Source organism: Gambusia affinis, linkage group LG09 (genome assembly GCF_019740435.1).
Source record: "Gambusia affinis linkage group LG09, SWU_Gaff_1.0, whole genome shotgun sequence".
Classification (NCBI taxonomy): Eukaryota; Metazoa; Chordata; class Actinopteri; order Cyprinodontiformes; family Poeciliidae; genus Gambusia; species Gambusia affinis.
Window position 1 is genome coordinate 13,208,218 of NC_057876.1, and position 22,622 is coordinate 13,230,839.

General features: G+C 37.2%; 1 protein-coding gene across 1 annotated transcript; it reads left to right on the top strand.

Moving 5' to 3' along the window:
* The first annotated feature begins 4,535 nt into the window (after positions 1–4,535).
* Positions 4,536–10,706, top strand: adra2db (adrenergic, alpha-2D-, receptor b). Its single transcript, XM_044127265.1, has one exon. It carries the CDS (start codon positions 5,059–5,061, stop codon positions 6,328–6,330), a length of 1,272 nt encoding a protein of 423 aa, XP_043983200.1. The 5' UTR covers positions 4,536–5,058; the 3' UTR covers positions 6,331–10,706.
* Positions 10,707–22,622: the final 11,916 nt, after the last annotated feature.

The following is a 22,622-nucleotide window of genomic DNA, read 5'->3' on the forward strand; positions in this document are numbered from 1 at the left end:
TTTTAACGAGGGAATAACATTATAATGTGATGTAAAACTAAAGAAAATGTATGGTACATAATACTGCCACTTTACAAGTGCAGAGAAATCTTTTTTAGTCCACAGTGCCATGTCATACTTATTCTTATGGTAAATAATGATATGCTTACACTGCACTGATTTAGGTTTACTCTGATTTGTATTAAATGCTTTATTAATATAAATGTACCTGCCAAAAAATAGCTACTAAGACTAATGAATGTGCACTACTCCAAACACGCTGGACTGCATTTCAAATTAGGCTCATGTTTGATTAATCATCTACATAGATGAAGCTGTGAGGTCTACTGTCTCACCCTAAATATCTTAAAACTAAATTTTATAATAAATGAAATAGTTGTTTCAAAAAATTTAAACTTTCTGCACTGACATTTTTCGTTTATTACTGCTGCTGGTGCAATGCAGTGTGAGATACCTTGCAGGCCAATCCTCAGTATCATTCAATATACATTATTTCAAATTAACCAAATACATTTTTGAAAGATTTTTACCTCAAAAGGCTGTCAACTTATTTATATTACATACTAATTATGCCTGAAAAAAGTTAACTCCACTTAATTATAGCCCATACAACCAAGAATTCACCAGACATTTGTTAGCTAAACCTTGAAGAAAATGAAGATTTAAAAAATACATTTTAATTATTTTTATTATTATTTTGCTTCTTTGTCAGTATTGAACAATTCAGCAATTACAACATTCAGTTTTAATTGATGGTTTCATGCATTTAGGGGGGGAAAAAAAATATCAAACTAATCTGCTCCATCGTCCCAAACTTGATGCATGTTCAATGCTCGGTGGCAACAACTGCTATTAGGTATTTGTGGTGACTTGCAATAAGTCTTTAACACTCTTGCAGAGTAATTTTGATTCACACTTTGCAGAATTATTTTACAGTAATTCAGCTACATTGGAGATGTTTTTCAGCATGACAATGTCCTCTGCATTTTGATTTGATCCAAGCTAAGGGAACCAAATTGATGGCTAAACATTGCCTGGTAGGAAACTGATTTCATGCTTTGAAGCACAGCAGATCGGAAGAAGTAATGCAGCCCCAAATCATCACATTACCTAAAACCCTCTTTGACTTTTGTTCTCATGTTTTTTGCCTTAAATGCTGTGTTGGTTTTATGCTAAAGTTCATCTTTTGTCACGTTTCTTCACCCATATCAATTGATTTAACTTACATTATCATTTCAAACCAATTTTTCTTTTTAATTTAAATTAGTCATCTGTGTTACTAAAATTAATTTGAAGCATTTGAATTTTACAAAATAAAATGAAATCTGGGATTGTTTTTTCTCCCCCGTAAGCACTGTAGATATTTTTGCCAAATATATGAACATTAAAGTGTAGGAGTAATATTTTTAGCACACAACCATTTTGAAGCAGAGCCTCCTGGTACATTTGCAGTCTGGTCTTTTCTTTTGTGTCTAACAGCATCTGTGGCTGTGAAATTAAAGCGCAAACTTCTGTTATCCTTTCTGTTTTGGGATTTAAGCCATAATCGTGATTTCAAACCATAAAATAAAGTGCAATGAATGTGAACTCTTGCAAAAATTTACATATTTTTTTTACAACAATTTCTCCCCATACAGGCTGATCAGAAATGTCTAAATTTTTTTGTTAATGTCCTGCAGTCCTGTACACAACGCAACTAGCTCAGCAGTGACCTCAGAAAATCTGAGAACATATATGTGCAGTAGTCGCTCTGCTTAAAAAGGATGTTCAGGTCGCATACTAATATGCAGCTCTGAGCTAATGAATAATTTCTGAGAGCAGCAATTATCACTAGAACCACATGACTCAAAACATTACCTGCTGGCAGTTGGACAAGTTGTCAAATCACTGTGCATATCTAATGATTGATGAGTCGATGTGTTTAAAGCTGATTGAGTCTCTATTTGTGCTGCTTCCGACACTTCTGTGCTGATAATATTTAAAAATGTGACGGTAAATCAATCTGGCATCTGCGTCACACTGGGGTCATGCGTGTCTCAGAGATATGCAACATGCAGCATGGCAAATAGCTCATCAACTTTCTCTGCTCAAAAAATGGCTGTGGTTTCTATTAAAATGTGTTCTTGGATGGTATTTGATTTGTGGGATGCCTTGAATTGTGCTGTACTCACTTCATTTCGGTCGGAGGATTTATTTAGCCAAACAGATGCTGGAGTCAAAGTCAAGGGATGTCAGATGTCATTGTATTACAGTAAGCAGACCCTGAGAATAAATCAAATGAACTTGTATCTAATTCCTTTTTCATGTTTGAACCTGTTTAGGCCTCATGGTAATTTTCTAGGATGAGATCAGAGGTGATTTTTCATGACGACACGCAAGTTGACGCACTTTCTGCTTAGCTTCTCTCTGAGGCCTCCGAACTTTGCACAGTAACTTTGAAGAAAGTTGAAGAGTTTGAGTTGGAGCATTTTTTTGCATATTCACAAAAAGAAAATAGACAAAGTGTTTTATGAGTTCTTTTTGAGAACTCATAAAAGATGTTTATTTATTTCAGGGTTCAGATTTTGAGCCACGTTCTCAACTTTGAACTCTGAACATGCTGAACCCCTTTGAACAACGCCTCATCTATAATAACCATTGTTGTAATGAATACATGTAAAAGGATTTCCATCTTTGGAAAAACATGCAACTGTGAAGATAACATTTGTCAATTACCTACAAAGATATCCTATTTCATTTATTTGGACCGTCCCTTCTAGGTCTGAGCTCATTTTCATCTGTAGCTACCCTTTAAAGCTCAAACAAAGCAATAAAAGAACCCATTTTAATAGCTGGCTATTTTTCATCCTATGTGCAAGATATTGTGTGCTTGTTATGACTGCACACAATATCTTGGTTCCTCAGGTAATAAAATAATGGGCAAAAATTATAAAATTACATTGCTTTAGATGATTCATGTGTTAGAGGACGGTGGTTACCTGAGGCAGCATTTTTCTGATTTTACAAAGGAGACAAAGCCTCAAGGCAGGTGTCCACATACTGGTGATACATAGTGACATGAGCCCTTGTGACCTTTACACAATTTTTTTGCTGTTTTATTTTCACAGCAAAAAGTAGAGAAAAATAAAAAGGCTTGATAAAGAGAATCCACCTCCTCTTTCACTATCAAATTCCCTGGAACTGCTTTTTAAGGTTTCATCTCACAGCAGCCAATGTTCTTCTTGAGCCTCCACATAATTCATTCTCAAGAGTGAACGCAACCGTGCACATATCTGCAAATGCTGGCTTTTATGCAGCTTCAGATGGGTTACAAATCTCAGCCCAATAGCCTCGCAGCAGATGCTGTTTATGTTAAAAAAGTATATATATATATATATATATATATATATATATATATATATATATATATATATATATATATATATATATATATATATATATTTATTTATTTATTTTTATTTTTTATTTTTTTCAAATCAAAACTGGTGATCTGCGTGTGTTAGGCAGACTCTTTCTTGTTAGCTGTAATGTTTTTTTCTCTTCTACAGCAACGTCGAATATGGTGGGGGGGGTTTTTCTTTTAAGTACCCGGCAATTTGTATCCAGGTATATATCCCTCTAGCTCTCTGTCCCAGCTGCACATATCTGATATGACTGAGAGCAAACAGATAAAACTGCAACAGGTATAATAGTCGGCTTCAGTGTGGCTGCAGAGAATGACCCCAGATTACACTGCATGAATAATGGAAAAGCGATTGAGCATATAAACAACAGTGGGCTTCGCCTTGAGACAGAAACCTGAATAACCATTTCCTAAAATTGTAACTGGATAAGAATGTGAGTCTAGACGAGTTGGTGACTGAAGTGAACCTTAATTTATTTATATTTTGAAAAGTAATTTTTAGAAATCAGCTGTGGAAACATATATATGGGGGGACGCGTATATATATATATATATATATATATATATTATTATTATATTATATATATATATATATATATATATATAGTAGGCTAAATAGATAAAGTTGTGTTCATGATGGTCTCGAAAATGTAACTCGTTTATCTACAAATCTATTCATACACGTTGCAGTATACAAGGAATTACGTCTATTTAACTGGCACTAATGCGCAGCAAGAAGTTAACAATTTGACTTTAAGCATATGAGATGGGATCAGGTTTCCCAGGGGGTGCTCTGCTCCGATGAAGGCCGCTCATAATCTTGGGTTGGCATATCAACAGCAAAATTGTACTTAAAACACAAAAAATGGACGAATACGCAATATAATAAGTAAATTCATGTTTGTTGCAAACTGTTATCTCTTATTCTAAATTCAATTTAATGAAACAGTGTATGTTAAAGAACTGTCGGGTTGGTGTAGCCTAGTTCTAAGTTCAGGTGCGCAACTAGCAGTGCATAAATAAATCAAATAAAATAACAAATACGCCCAATGAAAAGAGAAAAAATACACACAACTTAAAATGAGTGTGGTAAACTTTACTTAGTAATTTATTCTTTTTTTACTTTGCGAAATATAAAAAAAAAAATAATAACACCGGGGACAGATGAAACCCCAGGAGAAATGACATGCAGAGAATGTTATCTGCTCTCTCTCTCTCCTTTTTTCCGTGCTTGAGTTTTGAAGATGGGATGGTACTTGCTGTGATGTCACCCCACTCTTGTGAGAACATTCATTCCACCCGCAGCGTGGCTCGCCAGCTCCTCTCCAAAGAGAAACAGAAGCAGCCATCGTTACGCAGGGCAATGTGACAACAAGGGAGCGACTTCGTTCACATGTTTTCTTTATGTTCGGGACCGGGTGGAAGTGCTGGAACTGTGTTCACGAACAATCACGCAAAACACGCTGTTTCGGGAAATCGGTGTTGTTTGCAGCTTTGGAGTCTTCTGTATGGTGCGCTGCGTTTGTTCTGAACAGGAGCGTTGCGCACAGCGGAGCACCGATCTGTAGTGGCGCAGCACAGCGTGCCCGTCCTCAGTTGTTTTAAGAGGGAGAAAATATATCAAAAATGATCCGAAAGAACAGATTTCAGCCAGAATGGATTTGATGGATTTAAATGTGTTGCTGGAAAACGCTTCCAGGGATGGCAACACCACCGACGCACCCCTCTCACTGCCGTACCCGGAGGCAGCCACGGCACTCATTATACTTGTAGTTATTGTTATGATTTCTGTGACTATTGTAGGCAATGTATTAGTTATTGTTGCGGTTTTGACTAGCAGGGCACTCCGTGCGCCACAGAACCTTTTTCTGGTCTCCCTGGCGTCGGCGGACATCCTGGTTGCCACTCTGGTCATCCCGTTCTCTTTAGTCAATGAGGTGATGGGTTACTGGTTCTTTGGAACTACTTGGTGCGCCTTCTATCTGGCTTTGGACGTGTTGTTTTGCACCTCATCCATCGTGCACCTGTGCGCCATCAGTCTGGACCGCTATTGGTCAGTGACAAAGGCTGTGAGCTACAACCTGAAGCGAACGCCGAAGCGCATCAAATCCATGATCACTGTGGTGTGGGTGATATCTACCATCATCTCCTTCCCCCCTCTTCTCATGACCAAGCACGACGAGAGGAAGTGCGAGCTGAATGACGAGACCTGGTACATCCTCTCCTCCTGCCTGGTGTCCTTCTTCGCTCCAGGTCTCATCATGATTCTGGTTTACTGTAAGATCTACAAAGTGGCCAAGCAGCGCTCGTCCACCGTGTTTGTGGCCAAGAATGGCCTGGAGAGAGAACCTTCCCAGTCGGAGACCTGCTTCGTCAGGAAGGACCGGTTCGAGGTGGAGAGCCCCAGCAGCCTGAGCTCCGGCAGCCATCAGCAGAGGCAAGGGGAGTTGGACGACATCGACCTGGAAGAGAGCTGTTACTCCTCGGATACCAAGCCCCGCCATCACCGCTTCACCAAGCGCAGAAAGGTGGAGGGGTCGGAATGCTGCCCGCCGCAGAGCTGCCGCCTCTCTTGGGCTTCGGCCCGGGCGTCACAGCCATACCCGGAGCAGAAGAACCCCACCGAGCGACAGCAGCTGGGCGCGGCTAACAAGACCAAAGTGGCCCAGATGCGGGAGAAGCGTTTTACCTTCGTGCTGGCGGTGGTGATGGGGGTGTTCGTGCTCTGCTGGTTCCCCTTTTTCTTCACCTACAGCCTCCATGCGATCTGCAGAAACAGCTGCACCATCCCTGACGCACTTTTCAAACTTTTCTTTTGGATTGGTTACTGCAACAGCTCGGTGAACCCCATTATTTACACTATTTTTAATAGAGACTTCAGAAAAGCCTTCAAGAAAATCATATGCAGAACTTCAAAGCGCACATAAAGGGGGATACTATTTATATTTTGCCTCACTCACTAATTAGTAAAGAGATTTGGAAATGTGTGGAGATGCACCAATCAGGGTTTTTTTTTTTTCAGGTCGATGCTGATTTTATTTGAGAGCCAACATGCCAGTTCAATTTCTTCCCAAGAGAAATAACACATTAAATAATAAAATCTATTTATGGAGATTCATCGACTGGACCTTTTCTGGCCAGGATTGTCAGGCTCTTCCTGGAATTTCAGATTTTATTTTGGATCTGATGTGCTGATTCCAGTATTTACCAGTTCTGTTTTTCCACAATTTCTTAAAGAGGGAGCTCATTTACTAATTAAAATAAAAATGAAATGACATTTATGTTATATTTTTTCCCCCAAAATATTCTATAAAAGTTCATGATGTTATGGCTCGGGGTTTATACATTAAAACTAATGTTAGATCCAGATTTTGATATCTTTAATGGAGAGAAAAACCCATCCAAAATTTCATCATCTGATCTGCGGATAAACGATTCAACTTTCATGACCGATATCAATGTCCACTCACCTGCCAAGGCCATATTTGACCAAATCTGATTTAATTTTCTGAAGAAAGTAGTGCAAGGTCTTAGAAAGACTTGGAGCTCTCTCACTCATTAGTATGAGACATGGAAATGCTACTAAAGCACATATAAATAGATTTTTTTTAAGGTCTAACTTACCAATTGTTGTCTTGAGTTACTAGTTTTGTCTTTCAGCTTTCCCCCTCATGAAATAATAAATATGTAGTAAATTTTGTAAAATAGATTGTAAAATAGTTTGGAATCCAACAGAAGGAATTACAACCTTTTTTCCTTTTATGCATAAAAGCATATGTCCCAAGTATGTCTTAGATATTTTTACACTTGAAAAAAGTGCATCGAAGTACATTTTGTTGGTTGTTGTATTTGTAGATCAAAGGTGGTGAACACTTCTAGTTCTGGTGCGTTTAAAGGAAAAGAAAACATAATTTTCAGTATTTCAAATTCTGATCACCAATTAGAGCATATTAAGGAAAAATTAGCCTATTGATTGGTGCATCTCTAAAAATGTGTTACTGTGACTCATTAGCCCAGAGTACTGCTGCCTCATCGTTTTACTGAAATTATACAAAAAAAAACATAATTCATTGTATTTACTGTCTATGAATAAAATTTATTTGGTGGAGCATATATAATATTAGTTAAAAGCTACTAATCTCATATTTATGCCATTCTTTCTGAGGTCTGAGAAATCTTAGGTTGCATAAGAAATCTTGAACACCTCCTTATTTCACCAAGTGGGTTGGAACAGCATACAGGCAGAACATATTTAGAGTGAAAATGTGAAACTACTGATATGAATTCCAGGGCTGACTTTGGGTTCAAAGCGAGCGTTCTGTGTTTTCATAAATACAAGAATAATCTTCACCATCTTTTGCATACAAGCCTGGCAGCTGGCAGGCGAGCTTGAATGTATGTGTCTGGAGGACGAAAGGATGGTTTAAAAGGCAGCATTTAAACTTCCCCACGTTGAGGCTGATTCATAAAGGTGCATCTCTTTGTTTGTTTCTGCAAGCCACCTCAGCCAATTCTGCACAGGAAATAGTCAAACTTATGTAAGAGTCTTTTCTCACCCTCTCACCACGCCGTCACACTGCCTCATGCTTGAACAATGGCCAGATATGAGGCTTGCAAGCGCAAAAATGAAATGCAGACATTTTCACATTTGGTGTCCTTGCAGCAGCTTAATATTTGGCCAGTAAATATTTAAATGGATTGGGGTCTCATCTCTCCCGTAAAACCTGGTCTCACCAACATGACAGGGTTTCTTTTACTCTGGAGTAGAACATCTATTTTTATAACAGCTACATACTACATACTTCCTATTTCCCATCATATACCATGTTTAGATACAAACAAGCAAAGAAATGACACCAAAAAATTACTCATATAATCTACATTTTCATCAGTGTCAAATGATTAATGTTGACATGACAAAGTTCATGAAAAGGGCATGGCGTTTATTTATGTCTAACTTTAAACTTGTCAACACTTTTTTAAAACTGGTCAGTCTCATATATTGCTGGCCTCTTGAGTAAAGGCCTATACTTCTCTGGGAAAGTACTACTTAGTGAGAGGAAGACTGGCCACTTCCATATCTCTGCCATTGTCTACACGGCGGTGCTGAGGAAAAATACACTATTTATATCCTACTAGGAATGTCTTCAAAGCACTCCTACAGCTCAATGGCACCTCGCCAAAGACAATCACTCCGTCTTAGGGGTGTCGTGCCTGCAAGGATATTTTTCTCTTTCTTTTTTTGGGTAGTATGCTCATATTGATGAGTTTTTTAAAATAAAATATCAAGGTAAACAAAGTGAAGGTGGCTGCATGTTTGATATTCTCTTACTTTTGAACAAAGATTAAAAAATAAGAGGCCTCTTTGACTGCTTAGAGGAAGGAAATCTAATCTCTGAGGGGTTCACAAACTCTTGAAACAAATGAAATGTCTGGGCAGAGCCACACTCGGAAGATGGAGTTAAATTAGAGCCTCCAGATTCCTTCAGTGGAAGAAAGGCAATGTTTAATTGCTCGTAACTTATTGGGATGCTATTGTACGCATGCTGTCACCTAATTTCTCCGGAGGATGCAGTTATCAATTTGTGTTTCATTAACCAAGGTGGAAAATGTTTACATGAACGCTCATTTGTAATTTTCTCACTAATACACTGATTAGCATCCGTCATGACAGGCAGTTCCCTTGTTGGATCTCACATCCCATTTCAATTGTCTTTTTAATCAGATGCTCCAGTGCAGCAGGAACAGATCATGTCTCCTCAGACGAAAACCTGTTTTTGTCTGGAACCCAAGCACGTTGTTTTATTTTGCACAAATTTTATTTCAGGGTAAGTTGTAAAATTTTGTCTTTCCAGGCATAGTTTTCACAGCATGTGTTTTCCTGTGTGAGTGTGGGTCTTCATGTTACACATGCAGGTGGTCAGGTCCGCCAGGAATCTTGGGCCCCATGAACCAATCCAGATGTCTCAAAAAATGCTATATTGTTGCATTTTATTCAAGCTGCAGTATATAACTTTAATAAAAAAATATGTTTTCTCCATATTTGTTAAAGCTGTCACCAGGTCGTGACAGTTTGTTACGAGACAGATAAACTGAAAAGATCAATCTCCTCCACCGCCTCCCTGAACTATTGCTGGCTAAAGCAATGCAATGTTCTGGCCAAAAACAACCAATCAGAACCAGGAGGAGGGTCTTAGTGCTGTCAATCAACCTCATTCATTCACTACTGAATGTGCTAATGGTGGAGAAACAACTTATCGTCATTGCTAGCTACAGCATAGCAACGAGCAAGGGGAGGGAGGATGAGCAGCCACATGATATTGTGACTGACAGCATTAAAACTCTCCTGCCTCTGATTGGTTGTATCTAGATAGTACTGGGAGAAAGCAGATGAAATACATTTTTCATAGATTATTTCTATACCATACTGTCACAACATAATGACAGTTTTAACAAATATGTAAAAAAAATACATATTTTTGTTAGAAAAGTTACTTACTGTAGCTATAATTTCATTTAGGAGAGGACTGGTCAGGAGGGACTTGGGTTAGAGCTGCTGACTGACTCATCTGTTGTTAAGTGTGGTAAAGAGGTACAAATGCAAGTAAAATATATGAATATGTTGGAAATAATTTCCAACATATTCCAACAATTTCATAGAATGCTAGTGAAATGGAGGCAAACAGTAGTCTGAAGCTAAGCTAATTATGCTAAATGGTTGATAATCTCACACAGTCTACCCACCTCTCTTGGACAAAAAGTGGGTTATAAATTGACACTATTACTTTTTCTCTCTCTCTCTTTCTCTATTTTCTTGTAAACCTAACTTTATTATTTTTCTTAGCAGCATAGTAACAGCCACAGTCGTTCTTGTCTTCCTCTGACTGCTGCTGAACACCGTCACTGTCCAAGAAGGAACCAACCATTTCATGCAGATCCAGGGGGGTTCAGGGCAAATATGGATGTCTGCTTCTTGGTCTGGGAGGGGCAACATTTGATTTTTACTGCTAAAAACAATTTTAGAAAACACAATATGATTAATTTTGTAATTGACCGTGCCCCAATTGTTTTTGATTTCTATAATAAATAAATAATTATTTATTGTCATTCAGTGGCCCTAGAATTGTCATAACTATTCCCTCCTATACGCCCCCTGCACCAATTGGCCAGCCAGTGTAATTTCTCGATTTCCTGAAACATACAGGACACCAGCAAGGAGAATCATTTCTCCAGTCCAGTTATTTTATGAGACCCTTTTATATAGAGATATCTTGTAAGGAGATTTCAATAAATGTTCATTAAAGTCGAAGTCATGCATTCCTGGCTCTGTATTTCTTCTGATATTTTTTCCAATACTGGTAAGATATTGTCCCTGAAAATACATTAAAATCAGCAAAATTAGACTCTGATTTACAGTTTGACCACACCAAAATTATGGTGTGCCCTCATATATATTTTCTGCTTGTTGATTTTTTTTAATTTTTTTTAGTCACTCTTAAGTGTTTCTCACCAGTGAACCAATTTTAATATAAAACAATCACCAGTTTAAATGCCAATTGATTAACAAACAGTTTTTTTAGAAGAAAAAAAAACAAAACAGTTCCAGTCTAAAAGGAACCACGCTCTATGAACTAGAACTAGAAATCATGAATTTCTAGTTATTAACCTAATTATTTTGAAAGTTGAGTTCAAGTACACACCGAGAATGTGGTTTAAGTTCGACCTGTAGAACCAAGAAACTGTAATACAACCTGCCAGATCAAGCAAGATCAAATACTGAAAAAGCAACACATTTGGCCTCTTCTAAGAACTTGTGAAAGCAGAAGAGAAACGATGTCACAGACATCTGTTTGCCTCGTTGGCCTCAGTTAAGGTCAATGTTCATGATTCAAAAATAGGAAGGAGAATAGATAAAAATGGTATACATGGGAGAGTTATGAGGTGAAATCCACCATTATCAAACAGAAAACAAACAAACAAAAGCTCAAGTGATTCCAAGATTTTTTTGAAAACATTTTGCAAACCAATGTTAAAAACAAAAGTCCTGTTTGACATGGCATAAAAACAAGAAGACATTTTAGAAAGAAAACATCATAACATAATTTATGGCAGAGGTTTTTAAGTCCACGCCTCGAGAGCCATGCATTGTCCTGAAACTTTTAGATGTCTCCCTGGTCGAACAAACCTGGGCCAAATGATAATTACCCCATCAGTAAGCAGGCAATTTCTCCAGAGTCTTATTAATCACATTATTATTTGCCATAGATGCGACAAAGCAGAAGAATTACAGGACACAGTACTTGGATTTGAAGTCCCCTGGTTTACAGACTGATTTTGCTGCTTTAGGATCTGGACAAGTTGCCATATTTGATGGGTTGTGCTGCAGGGCAGGGATCCAAATTTCACCCCCATGTCCACCTCTTAATGGCTCAAAAGAAACAAACTTAAGGTTTTAGAGTAGCCTAGTCAAAGTGTGGATTTAAATTTGACTGAGATGCTGTAGCATTGCCTTAAAAACATATTTGTCAAAATGACAGAATTAAAACAATTCAGCAATTCAAAATTTCTGTTTACCTTGATTAATAAAGTCCTCATTTCAAAACTGGTTATCTTTGTAACATTTTTTAAAATACTTTAATAGTCTAATTCATGCTTTCACCACAGAGGTTTTGATTTATTCAATTGAATCACTTACAGTTTTTTGGTTTATAAGGCTGCAGCGATGTATAACAGAAAGACCTTTGAATTTGTTCCTGGTGCTAATATCCAAGTCAAATCAGAATGAAACAGTGCCTGTGCAAAAAATAAAAGGGTTGGGAAAATTAGATGCATTGACTCCGGAGTTGAATTAGCTACATGTTGACGAAGCTGAAGATAACGAGAAGAAGATCTGCCACTTTCCAGAAATCTAGTACATAAAAGCAAAAACATTTTGCTTATATTAGCAGAACTTTTTCAGAGTAAGAGCCATTTTTTTCATTTGCTTGTTGTCCTGTACAATTATCAAAATCTGTGTTGTTTGTGTAGCAAGTTAAAAGTCAAACTATACAGTTTACAGGTAGAATCTAAAGAATCAAGTGCAACTAGTTGAAGGGTGACAAGATGAGAGAGGAGAATGCAGAGAGAGCAGACTGAAAAATATGAGAGGCTGTTATTGCATAAAAAGGTTTATCAGATAAATACGCCAAAAATTGTATTTATAGACATTAATTTGCTGTTCTTGGGGCTTTCCTAGTTTGCATTCTATGTAATTCTCTCACTGTATCTATCTACCAACTATATATATATATATATATATTATTGTAGGTAAGAAAAAAGTTTGATAGATGCTGAGGAGGAGTTGAAGCACTTTTGTGTCCTTCCACCTCCCAAACCCTCACTTGAATGCTCAGTAAGAGCAACAGGGCCGACTGCTAAGAGCTTAAATGATTCCCAGAGTGCGATGATGAACTAGAGCTTTTTTAAGCTATAGGAGAAGAGAAGTAGAGAGGTATAGCGGTTTAGGGTCAGCCATGTTAGCGAGCCTATTTGCAGTCAGAGCAGTCAGAAAAGAGACAGGCAGAAATGTTTCCAGAGAGGAGCAGTGCAGAAGAGACAGACGTAATGATGAAAGAAGTGGTATCAGCTTCTTGTCGTCTCCTCCATTACTTTGTCAGCCACTGCAGCATCTGTGGGTAATTGCTTTTTTCTGTTGTCTCCAACAAGATAAGGGCTGACAGCGAAACAAGGCCAAAACTGCCGTTTATCCACTGACGCATCTGGAGAAGGAGAGGCGCTTTGTCATTAGTGTAAATCAGCCTGTGTCACGCTGAGGTGGGACTGGAACTGGCTGGTCCAAGGGACTTGGCAACACTGTAAGAAATGACCTCAGGTGATAAAAGGAATCAGGAAAGTGCAGCATTAGGTTTGAAATAAGATTTCAGATTTCAAACCATCTGCAGGATGGTCTCTTTTAAAACTCATCACTGAGTTTCAAGAGAAACTCATTACTGCATGAGATATTTTTTAATCAGTTCCTGAAACTGGATGGAGAGACGTACAGACGGACGGATGGATGGATGGAATAAATTTACCATGTACACTCAAAGTAATCTATGTGACCTTACACATTGTTGCCATTGGGTCCAGCAATTCAAAACAAAATTCAGACATATGTTAGATATAATTCATTTGGTAAAAATTACAACTCCCTTATTGTTCATGAAAGTAAAGATGGGTTTTGGTTCTTTAAATAAACAAACAGAAAAGAACTCTGAGATTTATTATCTCTGAACTTTTGATTTCTGAAAAAGTGAAGTGAGGATATTGGATTTATGAAACAGAAAAAAAAAAAAATCCACAACTAAAATATTCATGAAGTGAATTAAGTAAAATCTCTCATTGTTTATTCCTCACTGAGCCTCATTATTTAAAGTGCAAATTCAAATATGTGTGGACCCTGCTTGCTCACTTATCAGTGTCAGAATGACATTTATAAAACCCATAAAGCAGGATGCCTGTTTCCCTGAGAATCATATCGTATTTATGAATATTGTGTACAGAAACAGCAGATTATGGACAGATGCTTCTCACTCTGAAGAAATTTAGACCATCTAGATCTTTTACTAATGAAGCAAGTGCAGTTTCAAATGAAGCCTTCAAGACACCAGAAACTTTGTTTGCTCTTACGGCTTCCAGTGATGCTCATACTGTTATTTCACCAAAAGTTAAATAAATGGCTGTGATTGACAAACAAGGATGAGTTTAAGTAATATGCTTTAATGTGAAGAATAAACTCACGGATAGAACATGCCACTGACTGTCAGGTTGTGTATATATTTATTTCACAAAGGCATATTCATAGAAAACAGGGTGGAAGTAAATATGTAAAAAAAAAAAAAAGGTGCACAAGTAAACAGATTTGAGACGCTTGTCCAGCAAAATCTGTCCAAGAATTTATTGGAACTTTACAATTAGAGGACCGAATCCTACACAAGTGTCTTTTCCTGTGCTAAGGAGAAAAGAAAGGGATTGAAATGGCCAAAAGCAAGCTATTTAGAGTATTTGAACATTCTAATGGAAAGTTTTCTGGTAGGAAAATGCATGATACAATCAAACGAATGAGCACAGAAATAACTGTAGCCTTTTTGTTTCACTAGTCTTAAGTTACAGAGTGTTTCAATCTTCTGAGAAAATAAACCTTCGGTTCTCACAAACTTCAAGCCGCAATCACTGAAATCAGCAGAAGCAGACACCAGAAATATTTTACTCTGCTAATTTGCGGAAGCAGTTCTTGTTTTGGCTTTTATGAGAATAAGACTTCAGTACAGTCAACTAGGTTGTGCTTAACACTAGAATTACCAGAGAAGGGTCATTTGACATTTCTACCATTGGATCCCAGAGGTCGAAATCCCTGGTAATGCTAGTGTTATAAGTTGTAGTCATGACGTAGTCTACAGGGTAAAGAGCTGAGTACTGTGACCATTTCTATCATGATGGAAACAACTAGATGGCTGCAGAACCACAGAAGAGGAACTACGGGGGCTGTGGCTCTAACAACAAGAACAAAAACTGCATGACATCATGGGTAAAAGGGGATTTGAGGTAATCTACCCAAACAGATAACCAGTAAAGTCAGTCTGACAATAAGGAAACACATCTGTATGTCAAAAAGCCTTATAAAAAGGAGGGAGGAAAGAGGAAGTGTGGGTTGTGTCCTAACAGCAGATCAAGACAAACAAAGAACCCTGCAGACGGAGAACACGACCATGGCCCACAGATAAGCTGAAGACTCTACCTTGCAAAAGGATTCAACCTTTAACCTTCAAGGCTACAGTTCCAGATTGGGAATCTCTTAGCAGCTGAGGCCTGAAATGAACACACTCATTTGATTAAACACTTTATTGATCATGGGTGTTGGTGTTAGAGAGTAATCCCAGTTGGATCACGAGTCAGAGGAAGAAAGCTATGAAGGATTGGATTAAGAAGCTCGGTAAGCTTTGGGTTTAATGAAGGGTAATTTTTGGAACTCCACACTGGGGTTGTTACTACATTAATCTTAGTGCTATTAAAGTCCTACTGTCACCCAAAACAAGATGTACTTCTCAGACTCTAAAGGCCCCTATCAGCTTGTAAAATGTTAAAGTTTATATGGCTGATTGACTATTAAAAATAACAAGCAATTACACATGTGTAAAAAGTAAACTGGACAATCAGAGTGAAAGAATGTATTCTAGAATGTATAACTATAATAATACTCATACCTGGACAGTCTTCATTACCTTTGCGTACACTAAAGGTATTATGATTAAGAATGCAGAAAATGCGTCCCGTTAGACTGATTTAGTTGTCATTGTATTTGCATATTTCTCCCAACAAGAGAAGACATTTCACATATTTTTTTCCATTCCTTGTGTTGACGTAGAAAACATAGTGCTTATTTTTGGATCACATTGTCTATTTTTTTTTTTAATACTTATTCTTGTCATCATCTGTAAACACATACATCTGTATTCACCTTCAGCACTTTCCAATGTGTTTATCCATTTCCAGCACTGACGCATATACCATTAAAGGGCATCTATGGCCTGTGATCTACGGGAACTTTTATATTTTAAAACAGGTAATAGACTGATTTTCCTGATACACCATTAGGGTATTATGCTGGACAGGAGGGGCATGATATAACATTATGAGGGTGTAAAGGTTTGGCAAGAAAAACTTTTCAAACAGCATACAAGTCAATTAAAATCATTTTATTCTGCAATTTCCGTTATGTATTTTGTGTGTTTCTGTCGCTCTCATTCTTCAATAAGAGATCCCACTGACATAACAACAAATCATCTGGGATTTTCAAAGGCAGGGAAGATTATTTTGTACTGCTCTCTCATCAAATTACAGTCTTTAAATTCATCTCGTTTCTTGTATGAGTCTTAGTGAATAACATGGGTGGCCTCCGATCTTCAGCCTTATGCTTGTCAGGCCTTCAAGTAAAGTAATGGATGGGATTCAGGCAGGGGCAGCATGGATCCACAGCAGGAGGTGTTTTCATCATGCTGAAATCTTTTTTATACTCATCAGATCTTTATTCAGAGTCCTTGCTGAGCCACACACTCAGTCAGATACAAATTTAAATTGTTTCATTATCTGTTGCCTCTGTCCTGAGCTAGTCCTGATGAACATCAGTGAACTTTAAAGAAAAAACAAAAAAACAAAAATAAAACATAAGGCACATATTCAGAGAGGAAAATTAACTTGATTTTACTAGTTTATTTAAAGTGTCTAACCATATCCATATAGATATTTTAATTATTGTAGTGCAAGCCAAACTTTAAACTTTTCATTTCCTAAGAGATTCTGATGTCCCGCTCACTTCAAATAGTCTGATACATTTCAGTATGTGAATAAAATGAGCTCTTGGCCTCATCAGAACAAAACATCTTTCTCAAAGCATTGAACTAATCTTTTAAAATTTTAATGTTTTCATGACATTCCACACTAATGTTTTATGTCAAGCTACATCCTGCTGCTCAGAATGTATAATTAATTATCTAATCTCATGATTCACAAATGTTTTTGTTTTGTTCTTTTGTGTTTCCTTTGGGATCACTTCTCTTCTTTTTCTTGTTCTTTTTTTCTTTATTATTCCTCTCCATATCTGTTAATATGGAAACAGTTTCTGTTAATGTTTCTGTTTGTTATTGTTGTTTATTTGTCTGCCATTTCAGTTCATTCATTAGTGTTTAGCTCAGTTTGTCCATTTAAGTTTAACTTCCTTTGTGTTCATTGTGTTCATTAGTCTCTTCACCTCAGTTCCTTGCTCTGCATTCTCTTCTCAGCTGTTCAACATTCCCCTTTTCAAGCTCACCTACATTCAATGCCTTTTTTGGTCTTCACTCACTAAGCATGACACGTTAAGGTTCAAAGCTGTACATTTATTGTGAAAAGTTCTGAAAGAGAACCTGCTTTTATCCGGTGACAGTATTATATGGGCTTAACATAAGTTTAATATCTCTGCAAATGATGCAGCCGACAGGATCACTCTGCATTCTGCAACACCTCAACTATGCAGAGAGGTTGAAACAAATGGTATCTTTTATACAGTGCAAGTAAACATCTTGTTGTGAGCATAACCAGGAATCTCTTCTTTCGAAGTGCAATGAAAAGAAAACTTGTTGCGAAGCTTAATAATTCAGCTTTAGATTGGATTATTGATGAGCAGTGAGCTTGATTGACTCATGGATATTAACGTTATATGATTTGACTTAATGTCACTAACTGTGTTTACATGTTTATTCTGTTCATTTCAAAGATCACAGGACTTTGCCTGAGCTACAATTCCTATGCTGCACAGTTGCAAAGAAGGCTCACGTGATAAAAATATTATATAGGGCTCTCCTACAAGGATTCACCCGTGACGTGAATTTTCTTGTGTTGTGAAGCATTTCTGAATTTTTAATCCTCCTAAAAAAATGTGAGACCAGCTTGTTGCAGTCATCTGGAAACTATTAGTATGCTGAAGAAGCTTCACATCTTTCCTAATCCTGAAGATGGGAGTTGTATTTCTTCCAAGCTACAGTAAGAAGAGGATAACAAGCTTTTCCTTCTGTCTTAAAGATTCAAGTTCACACTCCTGCATGCAAAATGTGAGCCAAACACCCTATTGATCAGTATTTCTGCGAAGTACAAGAGACAAACACAGCATGTGTGACAATCAATAGCTATATCTTTGTAGTCTCATTCCATTTATTGCGGTTTCTGAGGGTTGTTATTGCGGACAATATTACAATGCAACGCTCAAGTCAGAGGGGTGCTTTAAAGTGGTATGGAGCCAGATATTTCCCCAAGGAAAAAGAGGTAGTTGGTGTACAAATATTGTACTTCAGATTCATCAGATGAACATGAACGTTACTGTGAAAGCAAACTAAAATTGCCCCATAACTATTGTGCAAATAAGTGGCTGTTTGCTTGCATCATCTCGGTTACTGATTGGGTTAAAGCATCTGCTCTGTGACACATGCAAACATGTATGTGTATATTACGGATGTATTGCCAAAATCCATGTATGTCGTGTATTACATGATGCAATATCAAAAATTTATTGATCTGGAAATATATGTATTGGCGTCTTAAAAATCGTCTTATAGATTAAAAGAAAGTTCTCTTTTTGTTAATTTTGTGGCCAAATAGAAGATATATTCTCAAAGTATTAAATAAGCCCTTTGATTTTTGTAAATCTGTCCTTTTTAGGATACTTTTAGTTGCTTTTCAGTGATTTTGTTGACGCCTATAGAACTCTGGAATTGGTTCATTTATTTGGAGTTGTGCAACAAAACAAAAAACCAATGGACCTTACCACAGGGGCCGCATTTCATTGGCTGATATTTAGTGCAGCTACCACGTGCGTAGCCGTCTCACAAACACATGCTTCCCGTTAGCTAAGTACAGCCTAATGGCAGCACTGATACAACTTCTACACCTTGAAGCCTGTCTGCTACACAGTCTAACGTTAGCTAAACAGATCAATATGCAATGTGTACTGTATCTGACATACACTAAATATTTTATTGTAGCAGAAAAGGCTTTGGACTAAACTGTTACTCGTGTTAGCCACTTTAGCACCAAGTACAGTGTATCAGGCTTAGGCACACTCAAACATTTGCCAACAAACCACAGGAATCACCCACTCAGTTTCAACCCAGAATGGCGAGCTACCAGATCACAGCAGCTTTGCAGTAGGACTTACTTTAACCAAACTACTTTATTTTTCTGTATCTATGGATCACTCTGCATACTAAAGAACGGACTTGAATAAGAGAAAAAAACTCTTGGGTGTTATCAGGGTTTATTTTTTTATTATTGTCTTCTTCTTGTGTTTATTGTTTATACTTATAGAAAAATATAAATATTATTATTATTATTGAATACCTTCCTAAATATATGAAAAAATATAAGTTTGAATACAATAACTGAAACGTGCTTTCTGTGTGATGGTGTTTTATTCATACACACGGGCTCCTCAGCCAAACCTTTCTGACTGCCATACTTGGCCATAGTCAGGCGCCTAGCCTTAAATAGCATTACAATTATTTCTAATCACTTTGTTCGCCGCCATTGTTACATTTCCAAGAGGATGGTAAAAAGATGTGAATTATTATTCAGCAGGGTGGTGCTATTAAGACTTTGGTCAAAGGTTACCAATAATTATTTTACAAAGTATTAATGTTTTATGTGTGTGAAATCAAACTAAGACTGAGTCCACTTCATGGCTGTACATTTTTATGACCCCTAAACTGCTTCTAAGCTAAAAAAAAAAAAAGGGGGGGGCTTTAGATGGTTGAGCTAATCCGTGTCATGAGAATCTCAGGGGAATAATGAAGATATGTATGTGCTGGGGTTTTGATTAATTTTATAAATAATTATAAAATTATTTATAAAATTAATAAAATAATTTACATACATATATAATACTGTGTTTGCCTCTACATATTAATAATAATAAATAAAGAACAACTGGCAATGTGCCTGACATAAAGCAGGCTACTATTTGTTCTGGAGTCAAACTTTGGACTAGATTTGTTACTTGGTATCTGGTATGCATCTATATTATCAGTGGATTTAACTTTTGTTTTTAAACGTGGTTTATCCTCAAAATTGTATTGCAAGTTTTACCATATTTTATTGCAAAATCATGCCACCAAAATGCAGTGCATAACTCAGAAGCTGGGGTAAAATGACAGGTTGCTTTCAAAAAAGATTATGTGAAAAGTGCATCATAGATTTGTATTTAGCTCTCCTTGCTTTGTAAAAACTTATATGAAATCCAGTCCGACCTGCTGCCTTCAAAGTCACTTGGGTAATTTTTCAAAATAGCTCAGCAGTAAACAGAGCATAATTGTGAAGTGGGTAAAAATGATACATGAATATTTTATTCAGGTTCCTTTACTCTAATACCTTGAAGATCAATCAAATTTGGCCAGTGCCCTTCAGGAGTCATCCAATTAGTAGGGTTAGGGTTAGAGAGTCCCAATAAAACCAGTAACTTGTTCTACAAGTATAAAAAAACACAGCATCATGAAGACCAAGAAACACAGGAAATAGAGCAAAGTTGTGTAGAAGTTCAAAGCTGACATGGAATAATCTGTTTACAGGGCAGCTATATGTTGTGAACACCGCAAATTTGGACTGCACATCACCCTGAACACATCATCAACATGGTGGAGCACGGAAGAGGCTGCTGGGAAGATTTTCTCAGATTAGACAGAATGCAAATTCACATAATTTATTTAGATATTTTCCAACTCGCATGTTATAGATTTAGGAATATATACTTTTTCAGTTTCGAAAAAAAATGAAAACAGATCTAGAACAACGTAGAAAAAGGCACAATTTGCCTTCTGCTTCATGGATCTTTGTATTTTCTTGATCGGACTGTAATTGTCCATCAGTTTAACCTGGAAACTGTCATCTTAGCTCTAAATAAAAAAAAAAATTGTTTTTATTTACCAACCTCCTGAGTGATCTACATTTATTTTAAAAATACAGCTTTGTTGTAAAGCCTCCACTATAATGGAAAACTGGGGACTGCAAAGACTAGTAATGCATTTGCAGGAAATGGAACAAGATGTGGGAAAAGACTAGAGGAGAGTCACACAGGTCATGACCTCAATTTCTGTGACCGTGATCTGAATGCAGCCTTAATGAGGCCCGACTCTCCCTCTGTAAAACAAATCCCTCTGTATAGGTCTTGTGATGTAGCTGTTTGATGCTTCAGCTTCAATCATGTTTATAGAATTATAAGAATAAGATTTGAACAGCAGAAAAATCTCAGCTATATCTCTTATTTTAAGGGCATCAACCCACACAGGTCCACAATCTTGACTTTCTCACTGGCCTGCGACATGTCCCTAACTAGCTCTGTTCAGGCAAATAGTCATTTTCTTTTTCATTCTGACATGTTTTTTGTGTTGTTTTATTTTTTTTCTTATCCTCAGCTGTAAACTGTTCTGGATCATGCATGGGCCAGGCCTCCCATGCACCGGCCGAGATGTGTTTCAAACGATGGCTGCATGGGGAGTATAGAAGACCACTTTGCGACAACAGGAAGTTTTAACTCAAAATAAGACGCTGATTGAATGCAATTGCCTAAGAGAAAACAGCTGTGCAGGATTGAGGCCCCCTCACTGGGTCTCAATTCCACTGTTGCATCAAAAAAAAACAAAAAAAAACAGTTGAGGGAAAAATGCAGGGCTAATGAAACATAAACTGATGGCACCCAGAGGAAATAGTCCTGCAGAGAGAATAAAAACTATCCAAACAAGTGGTTTATTTTCCCTCCTACTGACCCCTTTCTGACTGCATTTCTTTGCGTATCACTGCAGCCAGCGCTTTACAAAATCGAGTTTGGCTCACAGTATTAATTTTTGCTTTATCTGCACCGTCACATGGAATTTATTGCATGGATGAAAACAGAGGATGACAGTTATTCATTTCTGCAGCATTTTTATCTCACATCTCAAGATTTACTTCATCATTAATAGTTCTTTGAGTTAAAATATTTTCATAAAAGCAGACATATTGAGAAAATAGGCTCTAAGATTTATTATCATGCACTTGAAGATCTCTCTAGCCATTACTTCAAAATAACTGGTGCTTTAGTTTTATAAATTAAAATTATGTGATGAATACCTGCTATTAAAGAATTATGCAGCAAATTCCCATAGGGTAAAACTACTCTAATATATAGGTATCTTGGAACGTATTGAAGGTTTATTTGAAAGGTGCTTCCATTTTCTTAGTCTTTCTGTGATTATTTTATGGCTGCATTCTAGATTTGTTGCATCAACTTAATTGTCTTTCCTTCTGCAAATGCAAGTTCAATGCAAAAGGGCAAGCAGCAGTCCTAGTTCATCTATCTTTATTATCCTCTGAGTCTGGAGTTATAGAGTTCTGCTTGAGTTATTTTAATGAAAACTGACTCCTCAACCGAACCTTGAATAATGGCATGTCATTAATGGTCGAATACATTAATGACACAAGGTTTTCAGACCCTTTCAACTTTTCCTTATTTTCTTGCGTGCTAGACATGTCTTAGAATAGATAGTGTTGGATACAACAGAGTACAATGTTATCAACAGCAGTAAAGGAGAAAATGGGTTTTTGAAATACTTAGTTATTGGCAAAAATACCCAAACCTCCGCTCTTTTGAAGCAGCAAGGATATGGCGGTCATAGATGTTGGT

Bases quoted from the DNA above. Each gene is read 5' to 3' on its own strand.
- adra2db (XM_044127265.1), top strand. From the start codon at position 5,059: ATGGATTTGATGGATTTAAATGTGTTGCTGGAAAACGCTTCCAGGGAT.